At 55.0% G+C, this 24,676-nt stretch overlaps 5 protein-coding genes across 9 annotated transcripts in view; 1 reads left to right on the top strand and 4 right to left on the bottom strand.

The window, feature by feature from the left end:
- Positions 1 to 53: 53 nt before the first annotated feature.
- Positions 54 to 9,347, bottom strand: ARCN1 (archain 1 coat protein complex I subunit delta). 2 transcript variants are annotated; one of them, XM_075172772.1, is made up of 10 exons: positions 9,242 to 9,347; positions 7,379 to 7,642; positions 6,638 to 6,817; positions 6,186 to 6,391; positions 5,449 to 5,610; positions 4,563 to 4,728; positions 3,120 to 3,267; positions 2,696 to 2,804; positions 2,328 to 2,532; positions 54 to 1,744 (listed from the first exon to the last, which is right to left on the bottom strand). In XM_075172772.1, exons 1-10 carry the CDS (start codon positions 9,242 to 9,244, stop codon positions 1,655 to 1,657), a joined length of 1,533 nt encoding a protein of 510 aa, XP_075028873.1. In that variant the 5' UTR covers positions 9,245 to 9,347; the 3' UTR covers positions 54 to 1,654. The 2 variants fall into 2 exon arrangements, with proteins under 2 accessions (XP_075028873.1, XP_075028872.1); XM_075172771.1 differs by having other exon boundaries at positions 7,232 to 7,642; positions 9,242 to 9,335.
- Positions 9,348 to 9,417: 70 nt separating this feature from the next.
- IFT46 (intraflagellar transport 46) lies at positions 9,418 to 14,078 on the top strand. 4 transcript variants are annotated; one of them, XR_012677130.1, is made up of 11 exons: positions 9,418 to 9,542; positions 9,617 to 9,826; positions 9,900 to 10,036; positions 10,737 to 10,811; positions 10,925 to 11,018; positions 11,414 to 11,542; positions 11,976 to 12,097; positions 12,494 to 12,560; positions 12,663 to 12,902; positions 13,178 to 13,263; positions 13,642 to 14,078. XR_012677130.1 is itself a non-coding variant. In XM_075172774.1 (11 exons), exons 1-11 carry the CDS (start codon positions 9,486 to 9,488, stop codon positions 13,735 to 13,737), a joined length of 1,134 nt encoding a protein of 377 aa, XP_075028875.1. In that variant the 5' UTR covers positions 9,471 to 9,485; the 3' UTR covers positions 13,738 to 14,078. The 4 variants fall into 4 exon arrangements, 3 of the variants coding, with proteins under 3 accessions (XP_075028877.1, XP_075028875.1, XP_075028876.1); XM_075172774.1 differs by having other exon boundaries at positions 9,471 to 9,542; positions 12,842 to 12,902; XM_075172775.1 differs by having other exon boundaries at positions 9,471 to 9,542; positions 9,903 to 10,036; positions 12,842 to 12,902.
- Positions 14,079 to 14,217: 139 nt separating this feature from the next.
- On the bottom strand, positions 14,218 to 16,700 carry TMEM25 (transmembrane protein 25). The gene is given in 8 exon segments (XM_075172773.1): positions 14,218 to 14,717; positions 14,825 to 14,911; positions 15,004 to 15,288; positions 15,364 to 15,660; positions 15,663 to 15,876; positions 15,878 to 16,179; positions 16,262 to 16,365; positions 16,472 to 16,700. Coding segments are annotated over 7 exon segments (1,341 nt in total). The 5' UTR covers positions 16,344 to 16,365; positions 16,472 to 16,700; the 3' UTR covers positions 14,218 to 14,643.
- Positions 16,701 to 16,891: 191 nt separating this feature from the next.
- On the bottom strand, positions 16,892 to 18,091 carry TTC36 (tetratricopeptide repeat domain 36). Its single transcript, XM_075172779.1, has 3 exons — positions 17,882 to 18,091; positions 17,473 to 17,661; positions 16,892 to 17,392 (listed from the first exon to the last, which is right to left on the bottom strand). Exons 1-3 carry the CDS (start codon positions 17,991 to 17,993, stop codon positions 17,124 to 17,126), a joined length of 570 nt encoding a protein of 189 aa, XP_075028880.1. The 5' UTR covers positions 17,994 to 18,091; the 3' UTR covers positions 16,892 to 17,123.
- A 3,074-nt stretch (positions 18,092 to 21,165) lies between these two features.
- Positions 21,166 to 24,676, bottom strand: part of KMT2A (lysine methyltransferase 2A) — a 46,963-nt gene continuing 43,452 nt past the window's right edge. Inside the window, exons 33-36 of the mRNA XM_075172777.1 lie at positions 24,357 to 24,464; positions 23,834 to 23,917; positions 23,312 to 23,441; positions 21,166 to 22,923 (exon numbers count right to left, since the gene is read on the bottom strand). Coding sequence (XP_075028878.1) covers positions 22,648 to 22,923; positions 23,312 to 23,441; positions 23,834 to 23,917; positions 24,357 to 24,464 — 598 coding nt within the window. The 3' untranslated portion in view covers positions 21,166 to 22,647. The remainder of the gene's footprint in view (positions 22,924 to 23,311; positions 23,442 to 23,833; positions 23,918 to 24,356; positions 24,465 to 24,676) is intronic.

Here is a 24,676-nt window from a genome sequence, read left to right on the forward strand (position 1 = left end):
CCGCTCCGCCGGCAGGACACACCGGCCCGTGCCCCGAAGGACCCCTCAGCCGGTTCCTTTGACAATACTCTTTATTTGATTAAAGACTTGGTATTCTCGGTGTACGCTGGAATGTGCTCTATTCCCTAGGCCAGTATCGTACAGGGTTACAAAAAGGGGGGGAGCTCGGCTCGGTTTAAGTATTACCCTCCAACAAATTTAAGAAAAAGCTCCTTGGATGCTTGAACTAACCTCGACTCCATTTTAAAATCATACAGACAACTCTCGAACACAACCGAGTTAATAGGATTCGTCACCTACTTCGCTAGGGAACAGGGTTTGTTCTCCCGCCCTCCCAGGACGGGGATCAGGGTTGATTTCCTCTCAGGTGCTGCTGACGGAGGAGAGACCACGAACTTCTTTGGCAGAGGACCCCACGGGAACCGAGACACACTCACTCCCACAAAAGTGCTCTCTCGGGAGTACGGAACGCGTGTTTTTAGGGCGTTTTCTTTCCATCTGCGTGCTCAGGACCTACGGCAGTGGCTGCTGCTGCGCGCCCCTGGAGACCTCGCTGGTGGACAGTTAAGCTGCTGGGGGCAGGCCCCAAGTCAAGCAGCTGAGACAAGTTTTGAGGGGAGCACAGCCCTGTGAGATGAGGCAAATCATGCTTGTGAGGCAGCGGGAGGAGGAACGGCTCTGGGACAGCAGACACCACACTCGGGTCAGCCCAGCAGGTTTTCTGGAAACTGGCATTTCCTTCTCCTCCATCCCCAGGTGCTGAGAACGAACACTGGTTGGGGACAGGTCCTGACACACAGGCCCAGTAACCCAGTCTCCACTGCTGCTTGCACCACGGCAGGCAAAGCCTTCAACCTCCCAAGACACTGAGAGGGCCCCGGGAAGGACACGCAGTTGGTTCTAACAAATTAAACTGCCTCCAAAGCCTGGCCCAGGAGCAGCTGCAGCAGCCAGCCAGCCACAGCACCTGGAGCCGCAGCCTGCGCCACCTCAGAGCCTGCTCCGAGCCAGAGAGGTGAGCCCAGGCGTAGGGCCATCACTGTACAGCAAGGCTGGAGAGACAGCAGTAACCGTACGGGGCGAAAGGACCGAAGCCCCGAGTGCCTCTTCCCCACCCCACACCCCTGCCACAACCCCCCCACCTTTGAAACCGAGGCCAACTCGCTCCCCTTCTACCAGACAGAAGGGTCCAGAGAAGCAAGGCGCCCCCGTGCACATTATCTTAATGCCTGCTTTCATCAACGGAAACGAGAGTTGAAGGCCGACGAGAAATTAAAATGGCAGCACCAACAACGGAACAGCGCGTGACGCTTCAGAAAGGAAGAGAACGATGTCTGGTAGGCTCTGGGACTGAGCTCCGGTCGTCTTCAGGGGAGAAGGGGACGTGGCAAAGCCAGGTTCTCTGCGGAGGTCTTGCTTTTCTGCCGGTCAGTAAAAATCTGCCAAAGAAATTTGTAGCCTTTCCCCCTGTGAGCAAGTCAATTCTCTGCCAAAAAAAGTCTGTGACCCAGGAACGCTGCAGCTGGCAGACGGAGCCACGCGTCTTAGCGGAGAGGGGGCTGCGGCGTTCCCAACATTCAGAATAAACTTCGGCCTCCTTTTTTTTTTTTTTAAATTTAAAAATTTCTTCCTTTGCGATTCCCCACAGCTGGCATTACAGGATTTCATACTTGTCCACCAGGAAGGTGGTTTCAGTAGAAAACCTTACAGGGCTGTTCCCGTCTACCTGGGTCACTTTGGTAACCTGCAGAGACAACACGCACCGTTAGCTCAGTGTCGAACGCCACTCCCTGCCCCAGCCATGCAGCACTTTCTGACGCTGGGATGGTCACGAGGACAGAATCAACCTGCGCTTTCGAACCACAAATCAGCCCTGAAAGAACGATCTTTGTTCTCAGGAAACCTGAAAACAGGGGAACGATTTTCTGCGGTAACCGGTCTCTGCTCAAAGTGGCCTGTCAGGAGTTAAGCAGCTGTCGCTAGCTGCAGTGCAGCGGGGACAGACAGTCAGTCATATGCCGAGAAGTGTTTTGGCTTGGAAGGCGGATGGATTCTCTACCAAAGTCTGAGGGGAATTAATGATTACTCAGAGGCACAAAGGCACAACCGAAACTGCAAGCAAGCTCTGGGAAGCTGAAGTTGCCAGTGCTGCCTGCTGCCACTCCTGAATCCAGCTAACAGAGGCAACGTAACGCCGAAGCCTTCGCTAAGCGGGACAGCAGGGCCCACACACCACAGCACGGCCGTTTTCAGCCAGCGGATGGCTGAGGCAGCTTGAAAGAGGCAAGAGTGACATCATACCTGCAGAGCGCCGGCAGCGGCCATACCTGTATGTTGCAATAGTTCTTTTTGGAGACGAAGGAGACTTGCACTGGGAAGAAGTCATTTGGCTGCCCCGCTATGCTGAACTCCAGGCTGCCGCTCTTGTTTTTGGCATCTATCACTGGCAGGCACCACTCGAGGAGATTTCTCCGGCTGTCGTGGCGATACTCACCATCAATCTCCCCAATCACTGGGGCGCCGACGCCAGACCTAGAGCAGGCAACAAGAAGCTACAATAGCTTACAAGCACAGAGCCAAGAAAACGCTTGTCAAGCCCGTCGGTGTGGCCAGACTGCAAACCAGAGCAGGGAAGGAGCAGATGAGATCCAGGACGGCACTTGTCAGCGCTGCCTGGACAAGGAACGTTACTTACGGCAAGGGGATGGTGATGATCACATCGTTCAGCTCTAGGCACTCCTCTTGCAACTCATATTCAATGTTAACATCACAACTGTTCCCGCTTTCTGATGGCCAGCAGTTAACTGAGGGCACAGAAACAGCATGCTGAACCATGCAGGCTTTCTAGGTGGAACAGGCTTTCAAAGGATGATGCACTTTGAAAAGCACAGCAAAGTCATCCCCAAGAAATTCTGACTTTAAGAGAAGCTTTTTATTTTCAAGAGCAATACAGAAAACGCACACTGCCGAGAACAACAGGTACTATCCAACGGAAGACACACGGTATCTCCAACACCTCACAACGTGCCACACTCCAGGCAGCCCAGCTACGAGCCAACAGCCCACGGATGAACATCAGCCTCTTCTGCCCAAGCTCCCAGACGCACACTCGTACTCACTTGTCAATGGAATGAAGGACTCTTCCGTGGTCTGCAACCTCCACTTCAGCACGCCCACATCGCTGTTAATAGGGAATGATTTCTCTGGGTTCTTCAAACCAATCTGCGATTCTGCGGTGAAGAGCTTCTTGTCCACATTTGGGTGAGTCTGAAAGGGGAACATACACCCAGGCTGTAACTCTAAGCCCAAGGAGAGAACCGTATGTAGGTAATGCAGGTTCTAGTAAGACAGGCCTACGCATCCCAGAGTATTTTCCTTGACAAAATACACATCGGTTTTGCTCCTTGCTCAGAAGCCCAACTGGAGCCCATCTGCTTTATCAACCTGGGATTCCTTCCAAAAAATGCTAAGAAGAATCCACACTGCCGCAATTTTTACTTGCCACTGTGCCAGAGGCTCTAGCAAGGCACGCCCTCGGCTGACACCCAGAGAACAACTTCAACAACTCTTAAAATCTCAAAGACCATTGTGAAGACCCATAATGGACATTCTTCTTGGAGAAAAAACAACCTAATGCTGCTGCGAAGAACACCCCGAAACCACAAAAATACTACTTCCCTCAGCAACCTTAACGGATATATATGACAGCAGCCAAACAATTTAAATATTCTCTCTTCACAACAGCAAGCGTAAGCAGCTTTTTAGAAGCTGAGGATTTTTGCAAGTTAACGTTCAAGTTACACTAGAAAGACAGGAGTCAGCACCTGAAGCGGCACACGTGGGAGAATCGTTAGGAACTCGCTTATGAGATGCGCTGATAAGGAACCTACTACTGTATAAGCAGACCTGCAGCCAGCTACGTATAGACGAGCTCTTGGCGAGGAGGAGGAGGGAGCAGAGGAGCGTACCAAAGCAGCACAATCTCCAGGGCTCAGTAAGGTCACACAAACAGAGAGGGAGAAAGGGGAGGACATATCTCTAAGAATCTTCTGAGCTTCTATCGCTGACTGCAGTCAAGGGCTCCGGCTCCAGGAATTGTCTCGGAGACTGCAGTGACAGGACACGAGCAACCCCGAGAAGAAACGGCTTTCAGATAATAAATTAATGCCTCATTGGCACAGTAGCTTAATTCTAACACTCCCGCTCAACAACTAAAGCTCACATCATATAAACAAGCACCAAGCAACACACCAGGCTGCTGCAAAGTCCAAGTGAGATCAGACGGCATGCCAACGTGTGTTACCGGACAGGTAAGGCTCCGAGGGCAGGAGGGTAAGTGCACGAGACCAGATTTCTCAAGTGAACTTCAATCTTTTGAGCGCGAGCTGGCCCTGCATTTATGCTGCGGTAATGTCTGCGGTGACTACTCCCAGTTTCAATGCATTTGCTGAGAAGGCTTAGACAAGAACACAGGACAGCACTGCGCTCGAGTATTTTTAACAGTTTGCCCTGGAGAGCAGCAAAAGCACGTTCAACAGCACGGGACACCAAACGGGCTTTACCTGTAGCTGCACTCCCCTCTTGTCTTCATTTTCTACATGCAGGCGAATCCGTGCAAACTTTTCATCGGCAATGTGCAGCATGATCATGCCATGCAGCTCCATGTTCTGCAACCCTCCGTCACGACCACAAGTCAAAGAAATTTTCTCCTCTATTTTCATGTGCACACTAGACAGACAGAAAAAAAGCAGGTGTCTCAAGTCCTGCGCTTAGCATCTAACAGGCAAGATGAGAGACTAGCGGTCAGCAAGGACAGGCTACGTGTAATGAGCAGGTGCTCCCAAGAGTGTGATGGCCCCAAACAATAGCGTGGATGGCACAGCGGATGCTAATGCTGCTCGGGGGCAGGCGGCTCCACAGATACGAGTCTGCAACGGATGGAAGCCCAGATAAAGAGCAATGATACAGCATCTTGACATGCTGTTCACTCAAAACCCCTCTGCCGTACAGCAGTGTGGCTCTCGGCACTAAAAGGTTCTGAATTGCTACATGCAAAACGAGCCACGAATGCTTCCATCCTAAGCCGCAATAAGGCAGGAACTCTGTGTGTCTGGGGAACAGGAAAAATGGCAGCTATTGTAACTCATCTGAAGGCAAAACACTGGCAAAAAGGCATAGGAAAATTCACAATCTCAGCTAAACAGTGATTGTACATCCCGTTTTAGTTAAGGAGATTCCTAATCACATCAGCTATCTGCTTTTTTGCTGCTGTGCTTTCCAAGATTTTGCTCACCATCTTTTAAAATTGACAGGCGGAGTGAGCGCACAGGACCCTAACGGCAGGAAAAAGCCTGTTCTGAAAACTAAAAAGGAAGCTAGCTCACGAAGCAACACGTGCATTGCAGAGAGCTGTGAGAAGACTGCTTGCAAAGCAAGGGCGATACCTACCTCTCCATGTTAACGGGAGGAGCAAGAACTTTGGCTGCTTCCGTTGAGCGCTTGCCTACGGAAGTCATGATATTTTCTCCTTCCGATTTCAGCTTGTCCACAAAGTTGTCCACCTCCTTTCCCTTAGCGCCGAGTTTCAAGGCTTTACTGGGACCTGAAGGCCTAAACAAAAGGCATAAGAATCTCCAAGTCAGCTCATGGCAACAGATTCCTCCTTCCTTGGTTATCTCAGTGTTGTAACCTGACTATCCCAACAATACAGCGTTCACCTCTACAGCCTTTTTTGGGGGAGAACGCGCATGAAACCGATGATCTTGTGTGTACGGTGCTAAGCTATAATTTAGATCTGGATTCCGTTCTGAGTATTACCAGTAGCTGGGACCTCTTTTTCCTCACACAAAATGAGAAGCCCGTTGCCCATCAAAGACTCCAGAGAGACTACGGGATGCTACTGTGGTTCACAGCACAAATGCTCTTCAACAATAAAAGAGAGGTCTCAAGAACACACAACATATACTGGCCTACACGAGCACCCACATCAAAGGCTCAGAGGTCAACACACACCGATCGGCAAAGCTAAGGGGAGGCTTTACAAAGGCATGACAATCTCTACCTGCACAGTAACCGAACGGCAGGGCTACGCAGACAACGAACCCGTGTTAGAGAGCCTTTATTTGGGCACGTGGTTTCAGCCATCGCTGGCTCCAAAGAACATTTGCTACCTACTGTACACCTACCTGGCAGGCGCTGGTGCCACTTTGGGCTTCTCCGTTTCAATGATGGTCTCTGTGATCATGGCCGCCGTTGTGCCCCCAGACACGGCCGAGCTACCAAAGCCACCAAAGCCGGGTGCCTTTTTGCCCTGTCTCTCCGCATCCCTCCTGGCCTGCTGCAATTCCTTCGCTTTACGGCGCATCTCAGCTTTTGCTTCGCGCTCCTGAGTCTGAAACAAAAGACAAGAGGCTGACAGAGCTTTGCAATCTCAATCTTAGCCTGCACAGGAACTAAGTGCATTTGCTCATAAACCCTTTGCAAAGAAAAAGGAAACAAGCGACGGGCTTTTGGTTTACAGAAAAGCTAAGTAATGATATGACCCTTATCAAAGTGGAGTAACACCTTTGTACAAAAAAAGCAGTGTTTCCCAGACAGGGTACCCCGCCATACTAGGCTGGGGGTTATTCCCGCTCACCTCTCGCACAGCTCGGAACACCTTTTCTTCATGCGAGTCCATCTCAGTGAAGGTCCGAATTTGTGCCAGGTTTACGTTTTCGCGGTAGCCCAGGGCAACAATTTCATCAAAGGCAAAAATCAGGTCGAAGCAGTGTTCGGAGATCTCATTCTCCTCCAGAGCTCGACAATACTCAGGGATCTGGTTAGGGAGGGGAAAACATTTTAAAGGAGTATTCGTATGAAGATGAAGTTTTGCCATTATTAGTTTTTCTACAGTAAAATACTTATACGACCTCTTAGCTTAGTTGTAACACTAACTTGGAGGAACCTCAACACACACTGAGCCCAGCAAATTTCCTGAAGATCCTTTGGTTGTACGAAGACAGCTGCACAAACTCGCTGCTTAGAAATGCATTTAAAGTAGTGCTGCACTTCTAACAATCACATACTGTAACGTCACGTTATTTTTAGAAGGAATATGGGTGTTATCTTAAGAATACAGAGAATATTTAATGCTAAATTTACAACATCACCCTTTGGTCTCACCAGTTGAAACGCAACCAAGGATTCGTTACGGGTAGTTCAAAAATACCACCGAAACTTCAAGACTTACTTCCAGGTCAGGAACAGGTTCTGGAAAATCAAGTTGCCAGGTGGAGGCAGACAGCGCTTCAGCACCAGCTCACCAACAGGTTCCCTTATAACGACGCTGTTTCAGGCTACACGTGTGCGAACTCTGCGTTAAGTGATAGATCCTTACCACTCTAGAGAAGAGTCGGAGTGTTTCTAGGTCTTCCAGGATGTTGCTGTTCTTGGTGGTGATCAGCACCATGTAGAGCTTCTCCATTGGCTGATAGACATACCGCACGCTCTCCGTTTCCACAAAAGTGTGCTGCTTCCCTGTGTTCATCAGCTTCGGGAAAGCTGCCAGCAGCCCCTCGATGCGGGTCCGAGTCATCTCCACGAACTGCCGGGAGACGATGGCCTTCCCCGCCTTTGTGCAGACGGCTGCTGCCAACAGCACCTGTGGAGAAGGCGAGCGCTGGGTAGCCAGGCCTCCCACACCACGCAGCCTCGGCAAGCCTGGCGCGGCATGGCTCCCTCAAAGAAAGGATCGCCTCCGTCTACGTTTCACCTTCACGCGTACTGCACAGTCAACTGATTTTTCTTAAGCACGATTTTAAGACGACTTCTGTGATCAGCATCAGGAACTGAACTACTCTAAGAGCAGATCCACCTCTGCTTTTCCCTCTCCCCAGTCTGCTTTCTGTTCCTGCGTTATCCTGAACGAAAGCTCTCAGTGCTCCCGTCGGGCAGACGCGGCGAATCAGACCGCTCCTACATACACGGAGCTATGACAAACCCCCAAAATGCTTTAGGTGAGGCTCTGGGTTATTAAGTTCTCTGTTAGTCTGGCCCCAGCTTACAACTAAATATAGGAATGTTTTAAAACATGACATTTCTTCCCAATGCCGCATCTACAGTAAAAACAGGTTAATAAAATACTGACAGCTATCTTAATCGCAGCACTTGGATGACTCTCCTGGGCGTTTCGGAGATGTTATCACACCAACAATAAAAAGATAGAAAGGCAACTGCCAGCCTACGTTTTCTCATTCTCTCAGACTACCGACACTTCCTCCTCACATTTCTCTCTCGTAGATCAGCTTCATAACTTTGTCAGAATAAGGCAGTTTCTGCACTTAAGATCTTTTAAATCCCCAACCGTTGTTATTAATAGCTGTCTACAACGAGGCAAGTAGCAGAAACTCTCAAACACAGACAGATTTCAAGTCCCACCTCAGCGCCGGGTCGACGGCGCTCTGCGTGTGTGCCTTGGTAGGAGCACCAGGCTCTTTCTTGACTGCCCTGGGGCTCCACAGCTTGACAACTTGGGGACAAACACATCCTGAAGTACTTACAGGTCAGAAATAAACTTCCCCTCTGTAAGTACTCCCCGAAAGTACTCAGGCCACGGTGCAAAGGAACTGGACAGCACCGAGGATCCCGGCTGCACCGTGAGCACATAACTCTGCCCTTTAAGAGAGCAGTGTGTCAGCCTTTGCTGATCGAGACGGCCATCAAACGACGCTGTGGATGGGCAACAAGGAGCAGGACTACCTCTGAGAGAAAAAAGCTCATAGTGTTATACTCTGCACCGACACCGGAGTAGCTGGCCATCGCCTGCGCCTGGCCGCACCCAGCACTCGAGGGGACAGCCTTAATACCCCAAACGACCTTTCAAACAAGCCTAATGCCGTGTACCTAAGGCTGCGGCCACCAGCTCCTCTGCTGAAGAGGCGCCGCAGCTCTGTAAGCGGTGCTCCGCCGCTCTGCGCGTCCTGCTCGCCCCGGACGCGGGCCGGGACGGCGTGCCTGCGCCCCTGCCGCCCCCTCAGGGCTACCGACCCCAACCCCGACTCCCCGGGCCGCAGAAGAACCTGCCACAGCGCTCGGCTCTGCCCCACCAGGCCACGGGGCTCCAGCGCCGGCCTGCGCCCGGGCCTGGCCGAGCGGCGGGCCTACGAGCCGGGGAAGTGAGGGGCCGGGGCCCCACCCGGAGCTTCCCCAAGCCCCGCTGTCTCCCGCAGCAGCGAGCGGCGGGCCGCGGGCGGGCCCTTACCATGGCGGCGGCGGCGCTGGGCTCCGCGCTCGCTCCCTCCGCGCTCCGCGTCCCCTCGGGCAGCCCCACAAGATGGCGGCGCCGAGCCACGTCCCCAGCCGGAAGCGGCGTCACGCACAGCGCGCGGGGCGGGGCGGCCCCGGCGGCGCACCGGCGGGCGGCGGGACCGCCGCTCCCGCCAGGGGGCGTCGCGGAGATAGCGCCGCTCTAGCCGGCCGAGGGCGAGCGAGGCGGGCGGGTCGCCATGGCGACGGCGGCGGGGCGGTGGCGGGGCGGCATGGCAGAGCGGCGGGCGCTGGAGGTGAGCGGGGCCGGGGGGCGCCGGGCCGGGCCGGGCCGGGCCGGGCCGCCGCCTCACCGCGCCCCTCTGCCTAGACCCGCCTCGTCGAGAACCAGCCGTACGACGAGAGCCTGGATCTGCCGGAGGCCGAGGAGGCGGGCGGCGCGGCGGGGAGGCCGGCCGGGGCCCGGTCGCCGCGGGCGGGGGGCGCAGGCCGCCCCCGGGGCTCCCGCCGGCCGGGGCTGCCCGGGGCAGGCGGCGGCGCGGCGGATCGCAGCAGCGACGAGGAGGGCAGCGGCAGCAAGGTAGGCGCGGGGCCGGCGGCAGGAGGGGCGACCCGGTGGGGCGGCCCGGTAAGGCCCGTTCCCTCTCGCCTAGAAGGAGGCGGTGGCCCGCTCGGGCCCCCCCGCCGCCCTCAGCGAGGACGAGGACGAGGACGACAACTCGGACGAGGAGGATTCTTCCGAAACCGACTCGGAGGACGACTCGGAGGAGCACGGGGCTGCGCTGGAGGGGTACGTGGCGCTACCGGCCGGAGGAGCCGGGGTCCGGTGCCGGGCAGGTGCCGTACGAGCCCTTTCGGCTCCGCTGGTGTCCTCGTCATCCCACGAGGGTGAGCATAGCCGTGGGCATCAGAACAGGCAGCTCCTTCCTCCTCATACCCGGGTGGCCCAGGAAAGAGATTCCTTCCTGTGATGAACTGCAGCCACCCAGGGCGGCTCCTCGGGCCGTCCCCGAGCCCTGCTTTGCTGTACCAACAGAAGGCACAGCTGGGAACGACTGAAGGGGTCAGCCAGCCTCCTGTCTCTGCTTCAGCCCCGGCTGGCAGTGGATGCCCAAGAAAGAGAAGGGCACATCATTCGTCTGCTGATTCGTCCTTTTCCACTGTTTCCAACTCCAAAACCATTACTAAACCCCCTAGTTGTTATCCTAATGACTGCCTTTGTGCAGATCACTTATCCACCTTTTGACATCCCCTACACAAGTCTCTATAATCACAAGCAGCTGTCCATCACTGAAGTGCTTTTTTCGGCTAGAAGGCCCAAGGCAAAACATTGCCTAATATTCGTGTGCAAGAAGATTTTTTAAGAGAGAACTTACTACCTCGTGTTTCAGCTTCCTTCATGATCGTCTTGCACAGTTGGATCCCAGTTCCTGCTTGTACAGAACCTACCACAAGTTCATCTTTGCCCACATTTCTCTTCCTTTCTTTAGTGACTTCAATCTAGCAGATTATGACTACCTGCCAGTATCTTCCGAAATCAAAGAACTCTTTGAGTACATCAAGAGGTGAGTTGAAGGGGTTTTAGCCCGCCCTTGGCTCTCCTTTCTGTCAATTGTCGTGGCAAGTTTTGCAGGACCGTTTCACAATCACCCACGCTGTGGTGTTGGGTTTTTTTCAGGTACACTCCCAAAACAATAGAGATCGAGCACAAACTGCAGCCTTTTATTCCAGACTTTATTCCTGCAGTTGGAGACATCGACGCTTTCCTAAAGGTACAATCGTTTCAGGTTCCTCCGTACCTCCTGCCGCGCGAGCCGAAACAGAACGTGGCATTGGTGCGAGAGGGGCACCGGAGGCCAGCCCGTCCCTGCAGCGGTGCGCACCCTTGCCCTGCGCTGTCAGAGATAACGTTCTAGAGACCTGGGAAACTACACTCAGCAGTGGTTCAGTCACCTCTCAAACAGCACATATGTAATTTGGGGCGAGGGCTGCATTTGCCCAACACCTTGTGCTTTTCAGGTACCACTGTACTAACAACTCCTATTCAAGAGAGCACGCCTACCAATTCCTTTTAGGGTCTGATTTTTAAACCGCAGGGAGGCTCTGTACAAAATAGCTCCAACTTTCCCCGCTTTGGACTCCCGTAGAAAACAGGGTTTATCTGCAGGTTCCCCGTCCCGACGGCAAGCCTGATAACCTTGGCCTGCTGGTCCTGGACGAGCCGTCGACCAAGCAGTCGGATCCCACCGTGCTCTCCCTTTGGCTGACAGAGAACTCCAAGCAGCACAACATCACAGTGAGTCGTGGAGAGGGAGGAGGCACTTGCTGCGCGCTGGCTGTAGCAAAAACATTGCATTTTACTCCTACCTTTGTCTGTATGACTATAGCGTTGCAGCACAACTGGTAACTTGACTTTAAAAGCAGAAAAGACTAATCTTTTTCTTTAATCTGTAGCTTTAAACTGCAATGGATCTAAGTCTTGCTTCAGGCAAGCCTTGGTACAGACTTTGGATCCGTTTCCATCAGGTGAAGCTTTGTTTCCTTTTGGTTGTCACTACCTGGTTTTACTCTGCGTTTTGTTTCCCAGCTGCTCTTCTCTCGGCAGAAATCAGTTGGTATAGTGCAACTAGGAAAGAGAAAACGCACGGTTAATCAGGAGCAAACACAGGGTTTGCAAAAAAGCCCCAAAACACCACGAAGTGCTTCCAGGTTTGTATTTCTGTTTTTAGCAGCAGATAAAAGTGAAGAGTTTGGAGAATGCGGAAAAGAACTCCAAAGCCATTGACAGCTGGATTGAAAGTATCAGCGAACTGCACCGCTGCAAACCTCCTGCCTCGGTCCATTACACCAGGTGAGCCGTTACGTCAGCTCTGCTTCACGCACGCTCACACAGCGTAAGCTCAGGTCAGTGGGAGGCTGGTAGCAAAGTCTAGGAGCACTGAGTAAAACTATCAAAGTGTCTCTGAGAGGGAGAAGACGTGATGATTTTCAGGGCAGTCGTACCACGCGTGTGTGCAGGACACACTCAGTTTCCCTCTCTACACTTCTCTTTCCCTACGTAACTTGAATTAGTTTAACAGCTAGCACACAGGACTTGCAGCTTAGCGAGCTTAGCTTGTTTTGCTAAACAAAAATGCCCACGTTGACCCTCAGCAGATGTGCAGCTCTCTCTCATTGAGAGAATGGCTCATGAAGCCATTTCAGTTGCGCATGATCCTGAAGTTCGTGTTCTTTTCTTCCCTGGCAGGCCAATGCCCGACATTGAGACCCTCATGCAGGAATGGTCACCGGAATTTGAGGAGCTCTTGGGAAAGGTATGTTGTCTGAGCAGTAAGTAGTTAGCTCAGTGCGTGGCATTAAAAACCATCTTCCATGAAAGCTGGGTTCCTGTTCCATTTTGAGCTCTTTACCCGCAGCCCGGCCCGTTCAGGTTTGTTCCTGCTTGCCATTTCTCCCTTGCCAGACGACGGGGGAGCAGCCTAACGCCTGAATTCCCGGCTGCTGCCCAGGTGGCCTCTGTGCTCGGCTTGAGATCAGTGCGTGCTCTCGGGCTCTTCCCATACGGGAGCAGGGCTGACAGCCCCGTCTGTTCCAGGTGGGCCTCCCGACTGCGGAGATGAACTGCGACCTGGCCGAATACATCGACATGATATGTGGTAAGCGGGGGAGGCTGTGCTGAAGACACAAGCGTGCCGCTGGCCTGCCACTGTCTCACTTAAAGCAAGAGACCTCTAGGCTCAGCTCCGAGTGGTCAAGATCATTCTCTGCTGCCTTCAGTAGGAAGCAGACTCTTGTACCACAGGCGCCTGCAGTCTTTGATGAGCGAAGGCCCAAGTAATCGGGGGCAGTGGGAAGCTCAGCCTTTACTTACAGCACCCAGTGCAGGGCGGTGCAGCCCAGCCGCTCTCATGCATTCTGCTCTCGTTCGTAGCCATTCTGGACATCCCCGTGTACAAGAGTCGGATCCAGCCTCTGCACGTCCTCTTCTCCCTCTACTCGGAGTTCAAGAACTCCCAAGTAAGCGACTCCAGGCAGGCCCCGCTCACCAGCTGGAAGCATTGTAAAGCTTCTCTCCTTACGTTTGGCTTTGCTGTGCTCTGGGTGTTTGTAAAGGGCTGGTAGGACACGATAAAGGGGTCCAAAGAACCTTTCCTAATCTTCTCGTTTCCCTAGTACCTCAGCATTACACAAGGAGCCTCTGATGTGCCGCAAGGCTGGGATGCCACGTTGCTTAACAGTCCAGCATAAGCCCAGAATGCTTTTCTCACCAAAGTCAGGGCGACTGCTGAGCGCACAGCTCATACAGAGCAGAAGCGGCTTGCATTTTCAGATGCACACGTGTACTCTAATTAACGAGAGTCGAATCTTTGCACTAACGCGTTCTTTCCCCTGCAGCATTTCAAGCCCCTGGCTGACGGGAAGAAGGGCAGGAGCCCGCCATCCAACCCATCTTCACAAGCGGCGGACGCGGAAGTGTTAAGCTTTACTTAAAGCTCCATGTTAAACTCATCTCCTGGAGCATTGTCTGCCGCTGGACATCGAGATTTGACCAAAGCACCCTGTGAAGCAATGCACAGCACTTCAAAAGCCTCCCTGGTTTTATAGATACTGCTGAGCTGTTCTGCATTCATAGAGCAGGACTTTACTCATGGGATTTATTGCGGAAGCTGTCTAATCGCTCCATTTTTGACTTGGCCCCAAGCAGTTCAGCATTAAACCAGCTCTTCCCAATGTCAGGCTCCCTGTGCCACAGATGCTGGAGAGCAGAGGCTCCCCGAGCACACGCTACAAGTGCTGTAGCAAGTGGGAATAAATTCTGTCCTCGGACACAACACTTGGGTCTGCCCAGTGTGTTCCGAGGTCTGATCTGGGGATCTCGAATCTCCTCTGCCTCATATTATCGAGCCCCTTTTTCTATTCTCAAGCCCCTTAGCTACTGCCAAGGAGAAATAACCAGCGTGGCACCACACAGATGCTTGAGTTTAGTTTATTGCTGTTGGGACGACTCTTTCCAGCCCCTGCCACGCTGCCGGCCCACCGTCTGCCACAGCTCTGGCAGGGTCAGAGAGGATGAGGAGCAAGCAGGCCACGAACCTGCTAAAGCAAGGCTGGTGCTTGGCCTTACCCGGGAGGAATCGCAGTGCTAGCAGCTTGGCAGAGTCTGGCTATAAACAGCTTTGATGCATTTTGATTATAATAGTTTATTCTTGAAGTGCACAGGCGACATAAAAACTAATGGCACACCAAGACCTGCAGTGCACAGCTTAACGTATAGCCGGGGGCCGGTCGGCGCCCGCCACCCAGCACGGCCTCCGCGGCACCCTCGGCTGCATTTCTCCAGAGGGTGGTACGTACCTGGTGCCGGGCAGCCCTGGCTTACAGGCACCACGCCGCGTCTCACAGCCAGATCTCATCGCTGCTCACGCTGGGCACTTTGTAGATGCGCCCAGACGTCGGGAGCTGGACGAAACCTGCAGGACAAAACCAGCTCATTGCCGTCGCCTTCTGGGGCAGCCATGGAGGCCAGCATCCCCACAGCACGGTTTGCAGGGCCGCTCGCCTGCCTGCACCCCCTCACCGAGTTTGCTGAGGACCAGAGAGTTTTCCAGCCCCGGCAGGGTGCTCTCCTCTCCCCCGGCACCAGCTCCCACATCCTCGGCGGAAGCTGCGGGGAAGGAAAGGGATGAGAGCCAGGCCTCACCAAGGCAGGACCTGTGGCCCCGTATGTCCCTCTGCAGCGGCACCTCAGGGTCTTACCTCTGGCCTCCTGCGTGAGGTCGCCGAGGCACAGGTCGGGCGGCAGGGACCGGGTCTGGCGGGGCAGATGCGCGCCCTGGGGCTGCGGGTGCTCAGAGCTGCTGCAACGGGAGCACCGGCTGAGTGGGCTGCTCCCTCCCGCTTGCCCCTTACCTGGCACCAGCTTGGCCCAGCGGCATGCCAGGCAGGCGGCGCAGGAGCCCAGGCTGAGCAGGGCGCCCAGGGCCAGGGCTGCTCCAACGGCAACGCCCAGGAGGGGCAGATCCACACGAGCATCCAGCAGACCTGCACGGGCAGCATGGCCCCCTCAGCGCACCTTTGTAGGGCCGCTGCTCTGCGCCTGCCCCCCCCGACACCTACCTGGGGGCAGGAGGGAGGCGGTGGCGACACCCACGCTGTTGGCAGCGCTGACAGAGAAGTTGCCGGCCACGCTGCTGAGGTGGACGCGGAGCGAGTGGTTGGCCAGCCCCGGGTAGCGCGTGGTGCCCAGGAGGAGGAACTCGGAGGCGTTGGCCATCACACGCCCGTCCTGGTCCACCCAGGTGATGCTGGCGGGCGGGTTGGCTTGCACCAGCACAAAGAGCACCAGGAGGAGCCCAGCACCCTCGACCTCCTGGTAGTGGGCATCTGCCCGCAGGATCTCCGGCTTATCTGGGCAACAAACACAGGCAGTGAGATGAGCAGGAGGGACGGGGGCAGCACAGCCAGAAGCAGGACGTGTCTCGCCAGGGGCCAGGAGCACTCGTCAGCTGCGTTTGCACTGGACCGATGAGAGGCTGCCCCGCTGCGGCTGCAATGGACGCAGGTCACGGTCCTGCTCTGGCCAGGCAGTAGCCCCACCCGCCCTCCCCGCACCTCTGGCCCGAGCAGGGCTGGTGCCGCGGACCTTACACTGCACGTCGAGGAGGACGGAGGCGTTGTAGGTCTCCCCAGAGGCCGGGTCCATCAGGGAGCAGTTGAGCTCGCGGTCGGTGCGGCGGGCGGTGAGGGTGAGGGTGCTGGCAGTGCCTGTGGCCGAGCAGTTTGCCTCCTGCTTCCGGCCGTCGAGGTACCACACCAGTGCGGTGCCGGGGGCTAGGCGGGGGGCCCGGCAGGTGAAGGCACGGCTCTCCTCCTCCCGCAGCGTGCACACTGCCAGCAGCTGCCCATTGATGGTGGGGCCCGGCTCCCCCAGCCCTGCCGGAGAGCCCGCGGCCCGTCAGAGCCACAGTAGGGTCCTGCTGCTGGAGCCGTGTGCCGGACCCCACCACAGCCTCACCTGCCGAGCAGAGCACCGGGACACCGAGCAGCAGCAGCAGGCGGGCGAGGGCAGCCCCCGGCCAGCCCCTGGGATGCCCCATCGCACGCCGGCCGCGCTCAGCGCTAGGAGAGAGGCAGCTGGAGCAGGGACACGGGGCTGTCCCCGCGCTGGGCCCCCAGCATTCTGGCATGCAGCAGGGCCGGAGGATGTGGCCAGGCTGCACCTTACCTGGAGCATCGCCGCTGCTGCGTCCAGCCTAGCCTGCAGTGCGGCTCTGCGCCTGGGCCCCGGCACGCAGGGCCGTGCACGTGGCGCAGGGGCGGTCCCCGGCACGGCTGCGAGCATCCCTCTCACCAGGCACCCGCAGCCGCTTTCCCTGAGCAGGGCTGCTGCTGCGCGCAGCTGCTGCAGCAGTGGGGTCGGTCCTGCCACGCGGATGGCCCCGAGCATGGCCCTGGCACACTGAGTGGCACCAGAGAGTGGCCGGAGACCACCCAGCCAGAGCAAGGGATAACCACCCCCGTGCCCCCCATCTCCCCTCTTCCACGGAGGGGGGCTCAGCACCCTGCTCAGCCCAGCACCCACGGGGCTGTCCGTCGCAGCAGGGCTGTGCACACACAGGAATAATGCCACAACCACCCGCAACGCCACAAGCAGAGCCCAAGTGCCAGGGACACAGGGAGGTTTATTGGGGGTGGAGCAGAGCCGAGACAAAGCAAGGCACTTCGGTACTTCCCGTTGCTGGCTGTCAGCCAGGAGGAGGAGGATCTCCGGCACTGGAGATGGACCTTCTCTGGCGGCCAAGACGTGCCCGCCTGGGCCACCCCGGAAGCACGGCTCTGCCTGGCCCACTCACTGCCTTGCCCATCTCCTGCCTGTCTCATTCGCTCCCGGAGCCGCCGGGGTTGCGCAGCCGCCCCAGCATCTCGCAGAGCATCTGGTTGCAGAGCGCCGAGTAGGGGTTCAGCAGCACCAGCTGCCGCCGGGCAAAGGCGCTGCCCAGCCGCGCCGCTCGCTCAAAGTCCCGCCGGGCATCCTCCTCGCGAGCTTGCAGCCGGTGGATCAGGCCGCGCTGCACGAAGCTCTGGCAGGCAGCACGGCCGCAGCCCCGGCTTAGGCGGATGGCCATGTCCAGGTCCTGCAGGGCACCTGGCCAGGGGGAGAGAGGTGTTGGGGGGCTGGGGATACCGGGGGGCTGCACGCGACCCAGCCGCACCAGCGCTGCTCACCTGCCACGTCCCCCCGCAGCCGCAGTGCCTGGGCCCGGTTGTTGTAGCCTGAGGCGCGCTCGGGCAGCAGGCGGATGGCCTCGCTGAACCTCTCCAGGGCCGTGCCCACGTCTCCCGACTCGGCGGCAGAAACCCCCTGCAGCTCCAGGTCCCGGACCTGCTCCAGCAGCTCCGGCATGAAGGCTTCCCCTGCGGCGGTGCAAAGGGGAGCCCTTGGCCGGGGAAGCGGCTGGCACCAGGACACCCCGGGAGGAGCCGCCCCAGCGCCCACCCTGCACCCCCCGTCCCAGGTGGGAACAGGCACCAGCAGGGCTGCTCCCAGCTAGCTGAGCCTCCCTCCCTTACCCTGCGGCCGCACAGGGACCCCGCTGCTGGTTTCCAGCAAGAACCTGACGCAGCGTGGCCTCACCTTCCTCCTGGGTGTCCTTCTCCTCCTCCTCGTCCAGCCCAGGGATATCCCCAAAAGGGGTGCTGGGGTTAAAGATGGTCTGCAGGACAGCCCTGTCGTTCGCCGTGGCCATGATGCCCTCTGTGCCAAGACCCCGCGGCCGGGCTGCAGGGCGCAGGCGGGTGGCCTCTGGCAGGTTAATGTTCACACCGCCGGCACTGCTTCACCCTTCCCGGTCCTATCCCAGCCTGGGCGCCAGGCCCCGCCGCCCGGCCAGCTCCTGGAGGCCGCAGCCCAGCTGGAAGACCCCCAGCTTCCCAAGGTGACCCATGCATGCTGGCTGCGGCGAGCCGGAGCCGAGCGCCTCTCCGCCGACACCCCGCTGCGGTCTGGGGGTGGCGGGGAGGCGAAGCGGTCCTGAAGGCGAGGGGCTCCCATCCCCCTGCGAGCTTCCAGGAGGAGAAGTAATGACAGGGGGGAAAGCAGCTTCTCAACCCTCAAGAAGAAATCAAGAGCAACCCTCTGCAGCAATAAACTTGACATGTTTATTAATTAAACTATCACTTAAATAAAAAAAAGTGCATAGAAAATAAACATGTTTAAAAACTCCTTTGTTTTTTTGTTTTTTTTTTTACAACTATGTACACTTTTTTATTTTTACATTCAGTCTTTTGCAGAGCTTTCAGCATTTTTTTAAACTATTAAAGTATTTCCTTCTTCCCTGTGACAGGGAATTAACACTGATGTACTTTAGACACGTTTCCTCTTTTTTTTTTTTTTTAAAAAAAAAAAAACAACCAGAAGCTTGGAAGAACACAAGAAAAAAAAAAGAAGAGATTTGTTATACATGATAAGTTGTCAAGAAATGTATTTCTAGAACATAACCTTGCCTTTGCAGAGCTTTTTTTTTTTTTTTGCCTTTTTTTTTTTTTTTGAAACAATTATTCACCTACCTGTATTTACTAAAGAGACTGTTAAGTTCAATAAAAGAAACACCACAAGTATAGTTCTCGGTTGATAGACAAAGCTACTGTACCTCGTTAAAAAGATACCAGGAAAGCACAGAGCACATTTTTTTCCCTATATGCAGGTGGTACCCCAACATCCATAACCAAAACGAGAGGAAGAAAAGGAAGAAACCAAGTTGTACAAGTACTGACTGGTAACAAGAAGGGCCGGGAAAGGCCGAGCCGCCCGCTCCCGGCTCCCGGTCCCCAGCAGCCCTCACCCCGGAAGCTGCCGCCCGGCGGGGAACACGCGGCGTGGCTTTCCCGGCCGTCGTTAGCAACTGTAACACAATCCTTATCTATAGTGTTAAGAGAATTAAAAGCCATGGACCGATACTGAACTAGGCTTCATTACACGGTGCATTACTATATTAGTTCCTATATATATTGTATTTATAGTTATAAAAAGAACTTGCGAGTGTCGAGAGTGGACCAGTAGTATGGGTTTGAATGGCATGATTCTGCACAAAGACCGTCTCGCTGAAGAACCCGGTATTGCTTCGAAATGAAAGAAAACCAGAAAGAAAAGATACCCAGCCCTTTGCAATGACCCGCTTTTCCTTTAAAAACAAAAAACACGTCGGTTTGTACAAAGAAAAATAAACGCCCTAAGGTTCCTTTTTTTTTTTTTTAGTATTTTCAGATACCGTGATCTGCGTCAGTCCTTATAAAATATACATTCATACACGGGGAAGCTGCGCTGCGCTCACCGCCAGCCCGGGCAGGACAGGGTAGAGGGCCAGGCGGCGGCGGGGGCGAGCCCACGCGCTCGCTGCCACGGCTTCTCCCTGCCCCGCTGCCGCTCGTCCCGAAGGGCCCGGGCTCGCCGCGAGGCGCGGCGCAGCTTCCCGGGGGTACAGACAGTTTCACTGGCCACAGCGGCTCGCGCCGAGGCAGCCGCGACGGGTATAGCAGCAAAGCGGACAGCCAGCTGGACCCGCGGGCTCGACCGGTCCTCGCGGGAGGGGAGACGCCTGGCGCTCGGTTCTTGGGGGGCTCCCGCGGCACGCCGTTCCTCCCACCCCTCCTCCCCGCTCTTCCCTACGCAGGGTGGCTTTGGGCAGCGCTTCCCAGCCGGAGCCTCCTCCCGCAGTCAGGCGGAGGGAGCGGATCCGCTTGCCGGGGAAGACGCTCCTCCTCCGTCACTGGGACGCGGCAGCAGCGCGGGCGAGAGAGAACGCGGCGGAGCTGCGCTACTCGGATAAATTCACGGGCTTCGCCAAGGCGAGGGCTGTCCTCCAGCACTGCCGTCAGAAACAGGAAAGAAAAAGGACCGAGAGCAGCCGTGCCCGGGGACGCGGGGCCGAGATCCCCCGGGCACACGCTCTTTGGCCTCCTCAAGGTATGTGCGTTCCCAAACTGTCAGTGCATCAAATCATCTCAGTAACAAATGCAGCGTCAATTTGACTTTTCTTTCAACAGTTATCACCAAATAATCATCACACAGTGCAATAACGAAAGGAAACCGGCAGTTCCCGGCCCTCCCAGCGCCGTATTTCATTCTCAGGTCAGAGGAAGGGGTCTCGAAGGGTGCGGATCCCGGGTGCCCCACCGCAAGCACTGGGGAGTCAGCGGGCGCTCCGTCCCTTTCCCACCAACTGCCGATGCTGTTTCAGAGCAACCCTCCAGCTCCCGGAACGGCTGCTGATCTACCCACAGGGACAGCTTAGGAAAGCGAAGGCGCTTTCTGCGTTCCCTTCCTCACGGAAAAACTCATCTGCCTTCAAGAGAGAGACTGCAGGGTGAAGCGCGTGCCCCAGACCAGCCTCCCATCAAGGGAGGTATCGACGGTCAGGTCTCTCTCGTTTTCCCTCGTTTTTCCTTTTTAAATATACAGAGGATGAGGGCGCGGGGCAAGGCAGAATCACGCCTCCTGCCTGGGGGCACGGACAGTCGTTCATACAGAGTCAAGCTCCTCCTAAGCTGGGTAATTCTCCCTCCCGCCCCCACCTTGACGGGTAAATAAAGTTAAAGGTCCAGCCAAACCTCCTGGAAACAGTTACTGAAGTCAAAAAGGCAGAACGAGAGTAAAAAATAAAAATAAAGTGTACCCCCCCTCTCTGGAGAAAGGATCAGACTGTGTCCAGCCAGGTATTTCCTATAACCGCCCTACGAAAATAAAAAAATCATTAAAAAGAGATTCTCTTAAATTAGGATAATACCACTGTTTAAAAAGCCTCGTCATAAGTGCTTTCCCCTATGAAGTGCTTCTCATAGAAAAATATACAAAATATATTTACATTTATAAAACCTTAAATACTAACTGTAAACAGAACAGAGTAAAATCCAATGTCATCATTTGTTAGGCTTGGGGCTTTTTACTTCTTCCTCTGTGTTTTTGTTTTGGAGGCGCGGAGCAGACCCAAACGGGAGGAGGATTTATGCTACTTCAACCGGGACGATAGTGTCTTTTGATTCGCTTAAAACGAGCTCGGTTCCTCAGCTACAGCGATTTCTACCGTGCCGACCGCTCATTTATTTCCTATGCGTTTCTGGATGCTGCACGGCGCAGACGAGGCTGGTTAGTGTTTGGCCTGGCCTTGGCAGGGAACTTACGCTCCGTTTCGGTGTCTCTTCCCGTGCCTTTTGGGGAAGACGACGAGACTGCACCCTGAAGACGTACCTACAGGACCGCACCTCTGCCTCCCCACCCGGCCCTAGGACGCTGCAGTGAGACTGAGCAGAGCGGATCCCGGGGGAGCCTCCCCGCGGGTCCCTCCTAGCCCCTGCTCTACAGCGGTACGCAGCTAACCTGGAGCCGCTCTCACTCCCCATCTCTCCCTAGAGACATCCGTCCCTCGGACCGGCTCCACGGTGGCAGAGAGACCGCTGGCGGGAAGCGCCTTCAGCTCGCTGGGCAGAGGAGGAAGCCAGCTGCTGGCAACGGGACCGGGGAAAGGACTACTTCCCTCCTACAAAGCCAGAGAGGGAGGGCGCCGCCGAAAGGAAGCCTTTTCTCGCAAAGGTTTACAGCGCTTTAACTGTTGGCCCAAGCCCTCTCTCTGCCAAAGAATGCCAGGAATTCCCCTGCGCTCGGGCAGGCACTTCGGAGCGAGGCGCTAGCCGAACCCTCTTCAGTCTAGTTGCAGGCTGCTCTGTTCCGCTCTCCCCGGTTCGGCCTTCCAAGATGAAACCAGACAAGCCAGACCCACGCAACGCACCAGGCCCCCCGCGCCACGCAGGACGCCAGCCGACTCACAAATAGTGTTTTGCAGACGCACAGCACAAGGAACCACAGACACGCGCGCAGTCCTCGGGGTAGCTGGTCGGTGGGGTGCAGTCTCTCTCCCTAGGAGGAAAGCTCACTCAAACACCGTGCTACCGAACTTCGGACGCAGCCCTCCGCCGAGGCGGAGGAGGAGAACTCCGTGTTCGGCACTCTGAGCCAAGAGACAGAGAGGGACAGAGGGACAGGACCCGCGATCGCTCCCCCACGCTTGGGCATGGGCCGACCTCCCCTCCCCTCCCCTCTCCCGCTCATTAGCCCCACGCTGAGAAACAAATACCGGGGGCGGGGGGAAATGAGAATAGCAAAAACATAATCACGCTGAGGATCTTCTCCAGTCGCCTGTGTCTTTCACAAGGGTAAGTGTGCGCATGCGAGACATGAAGATGTGGACTCTGACAGAGAAACACGGCCGCCAGTCAGGTCCCTGAGCCCAGCCGATCTTCATTCCTGCCTCCGGCCTCCCCGTCCCGAACGAACAGCCGGGGAGGGATTCACTTGATGCTTTGGTTCGCCACAGGCCCTTCAGGGCTCACATGCAGCTGACGGAAGTTCTAGTTTAAAAACTTCCTGCACTTCTTGGCGCCGCAGTTACAGGGCAGTTTGTTGCTGGCGTCTTCAATGGGGAACTTGTAGTCGTACGTGAGCTCTTCCCCGCGGTAGATTTTGCGCATGGCGAAGATGACAATGTGTTTCTGGCCATCGATGTTAATGACCCGGGAGTAGCAGTTGGGCTCGCAGGAGTGATTGATGAAGCGGGCCGCGTTCCCGTGCATAGTGGCATCCACCACTTCAGAGTCGTCAATGCGGAACATGTAGCAACCGATCCCCTATGCACGGAGGACAGAAAGAGGGTTAGGGCAGGGAAGGGAAGACAGAGCCACCCTAGCAGACAACCTAGCTCATTACAGCAACCAAAAGCCAAGCCTTTAAGAGTATCTGCAGCCTCTCCTCGCTTGTCTTCGTAAGCTCATGCTTGAATCATTTCATCCCCACGCTCTTTGGACCTGCAACGCTGGACTGAGACCCTTCCCAGACCGCAGGAGAAAATAAGTGGCGCTTCTAGAGCTCCAGCGAGAATGGAAATATCCCGAGAAGTCTGTAATCCCAGTTCACGATGTTCCAAATGCAGTTTTCACATAAGCCTGTCCTACCTTCACAGCCACTTTCTAGTTCTCTCAAACTCTTTAAGAACTTCTACAAAAGCCCATAACTCACCTTACTGTCGTAGTATTTCTCTCGTTTGTCAGTGAGGATGGAGCGAATGACATTGCCTGAATATTCGATCACCATCTCACCTGCATCGATGTTCCTTTTGCAGAACAGACCCCGGCCATGGATGGGAGACCTAAAAAAGCAACAAGGTAAGCGAGTATTTCAAGCGATACACGCGAAGCTCAGAAATGTGAGCCTGCAAACACTGCAGAGAACAGGTTATTCAGTACAAAGATCACTGCGGTATCATTACTCTTCTATAATGTAACGCTAACAAGAACAATACTAGGTCTCTCCCGCCCGCTCCTGAGCACATGCCTTAGCTATCACCAAGGTAAGCCAGCAAGGAGTAAGTAGTTTGTGCTGAGGATTAGTTTTCAAATACATAACTTGGGCGGGGAGAAGGAGGAGGGAAAAAACCCAAACCTGCTTTTTCCCCTCAATTTTGCAGTCTGACTTCATAGCAGGTTTCCAGTTTTCACCTTCCTCTGTCCCAGAGGCAGCAGTACCAGAGCAAAACCGTACCTGTAGACACCAACTGCCTCCTTGGAGGTCTTCTTCAAGTGTCGGAAGCGCATGGGCATTGGCAGATCCATACTAGTTGCCCTCCTAGAACAAAGAGACGCTGCTAAGTGATGACCTTTGTTTGAGAGTCTGTGCCATGTATTATCTGGGATACTTTCCAAGATGTAGTAATTTAGACGCTGTGACACCGCAGCCCACTGAGAACACAATCAAAATTAATTCACTGCTTTTATATACATGTAGAAGATCATTTCCTCCCTTTTCTGCCCAATTTCTCATCAGATTGTTTTCCATTAGAAAGGAAAAGAAACATTCAAAGGAAGACCGGTCTGGCGGTCACCTTCGGCTGTCAGTTCTCTTGCTATTGTAGGAGTCTCCTCGATATTTGCTAGTGCTTGGTAGCTTTCAAGTTTTAAACTTGAAAAACCACCTCAAAGAACACAATGCATAACTAAGCCTGATTAGCTCGTTTTAACACCACAGCGTTATTTTCCGCTTTGAACCTTTAAGCCCTGCTGCATACCGGGCTGATTTCAGCTGTACTTCCTCCTCTTCCTCATCATTTGGGTTGTATTCTGGTGGCTGTCGGTGTTTAGAAGCCAAGAAATTAAACATATCAAATGCAGATTTCCTGCAATTTAAAGAGAGGAAAGGAAGTTTGTTTTACTGACTGAAAATAAACATGTGGTTGCTGCAATAGTTTGACACGTTTACCGCTTTACACCTTCTCCGGTCTGTCCTCTCTTAAAGCCTTCTACGCATCAGGGTAACACACAACAGCTTCTGAGAACCGTGAACAAAAGCCCCAGCCAGGAAAGCTTTGTTAAACAAAGCAATGGGCAA

Source organism: Calonectris borealis, chromosome 24, assembly GCF_964195595.1.
Source record: "Calonectris borealis chromosome 24, bCalBor7.hap1.2, whole genome shotgun sequence".
NCBI classification, from domain to species: domain Eukaryota; kingdom Metazoa; phylum Chordata; class Aves; order Procellariiformes; family Procellariidae; genus Calonectris; species Calonectris borealis.

Coding starts and splice junctions, on each gene's coding strand:
- ARCN1 (XM_075172772.1), bottom strand. Junction 5,611..6,185: donor GTGGCACCAGCGCCTGCCAG/GTAGGTGTACAG, acceptor CCTTTTGTTTAG/GCCTTCAGGTCCCAGTAAAG. Junction 2,805..3,119: donor GTCCTTCATTCCATTGACAA/GTGAGTACGAGT, acceptor CTGTGCCCTCAG/TTAACTGCTGGCCATCAGAA.
- IFT46 (XM_075172774.1), top strand. CDS start 9,486: ATGGCGACGGCGGCGGGGCGGTGGCGGGGCGGCATGGCAGAGCGGCGG. Junction 9,827..9,899: donor AGGAGGGCAGCGGCAGCAAG/GTAGGCGCGGGG, acceptor CCTCTCGCCTAG/AAGGAGGCGGTGGCCCGCTC. Junction 12,903..13,177: donor ATACATCGACATGATATGTG/GTAAGCGGGGGA, acceptor TCTCGTTCGTAG/CCATTCTGGACATCCCCGTG.
- TTC36 (XM_075172779.1), bottom strand. CDS start 17,993: ATGGCCACGGCGAACGACAGGGCTGTCCTGCAGACCATCTTTAACCCC. Junction 17,662..17,881: donor GAAGGACACCCAGGAGGAAG/GTGAGGCCACGC, acceptor GCACCGCCGCAG/GGGAAGCCTTCATGCCGGAG. Junction 17,393..17,472: donor GCTGCGGGGGGACGTGGCAG/GTGAGCAGCGCT, acceptor CCCCCTGGCCAG/GTGCCCTGCAGGACCTGGAC.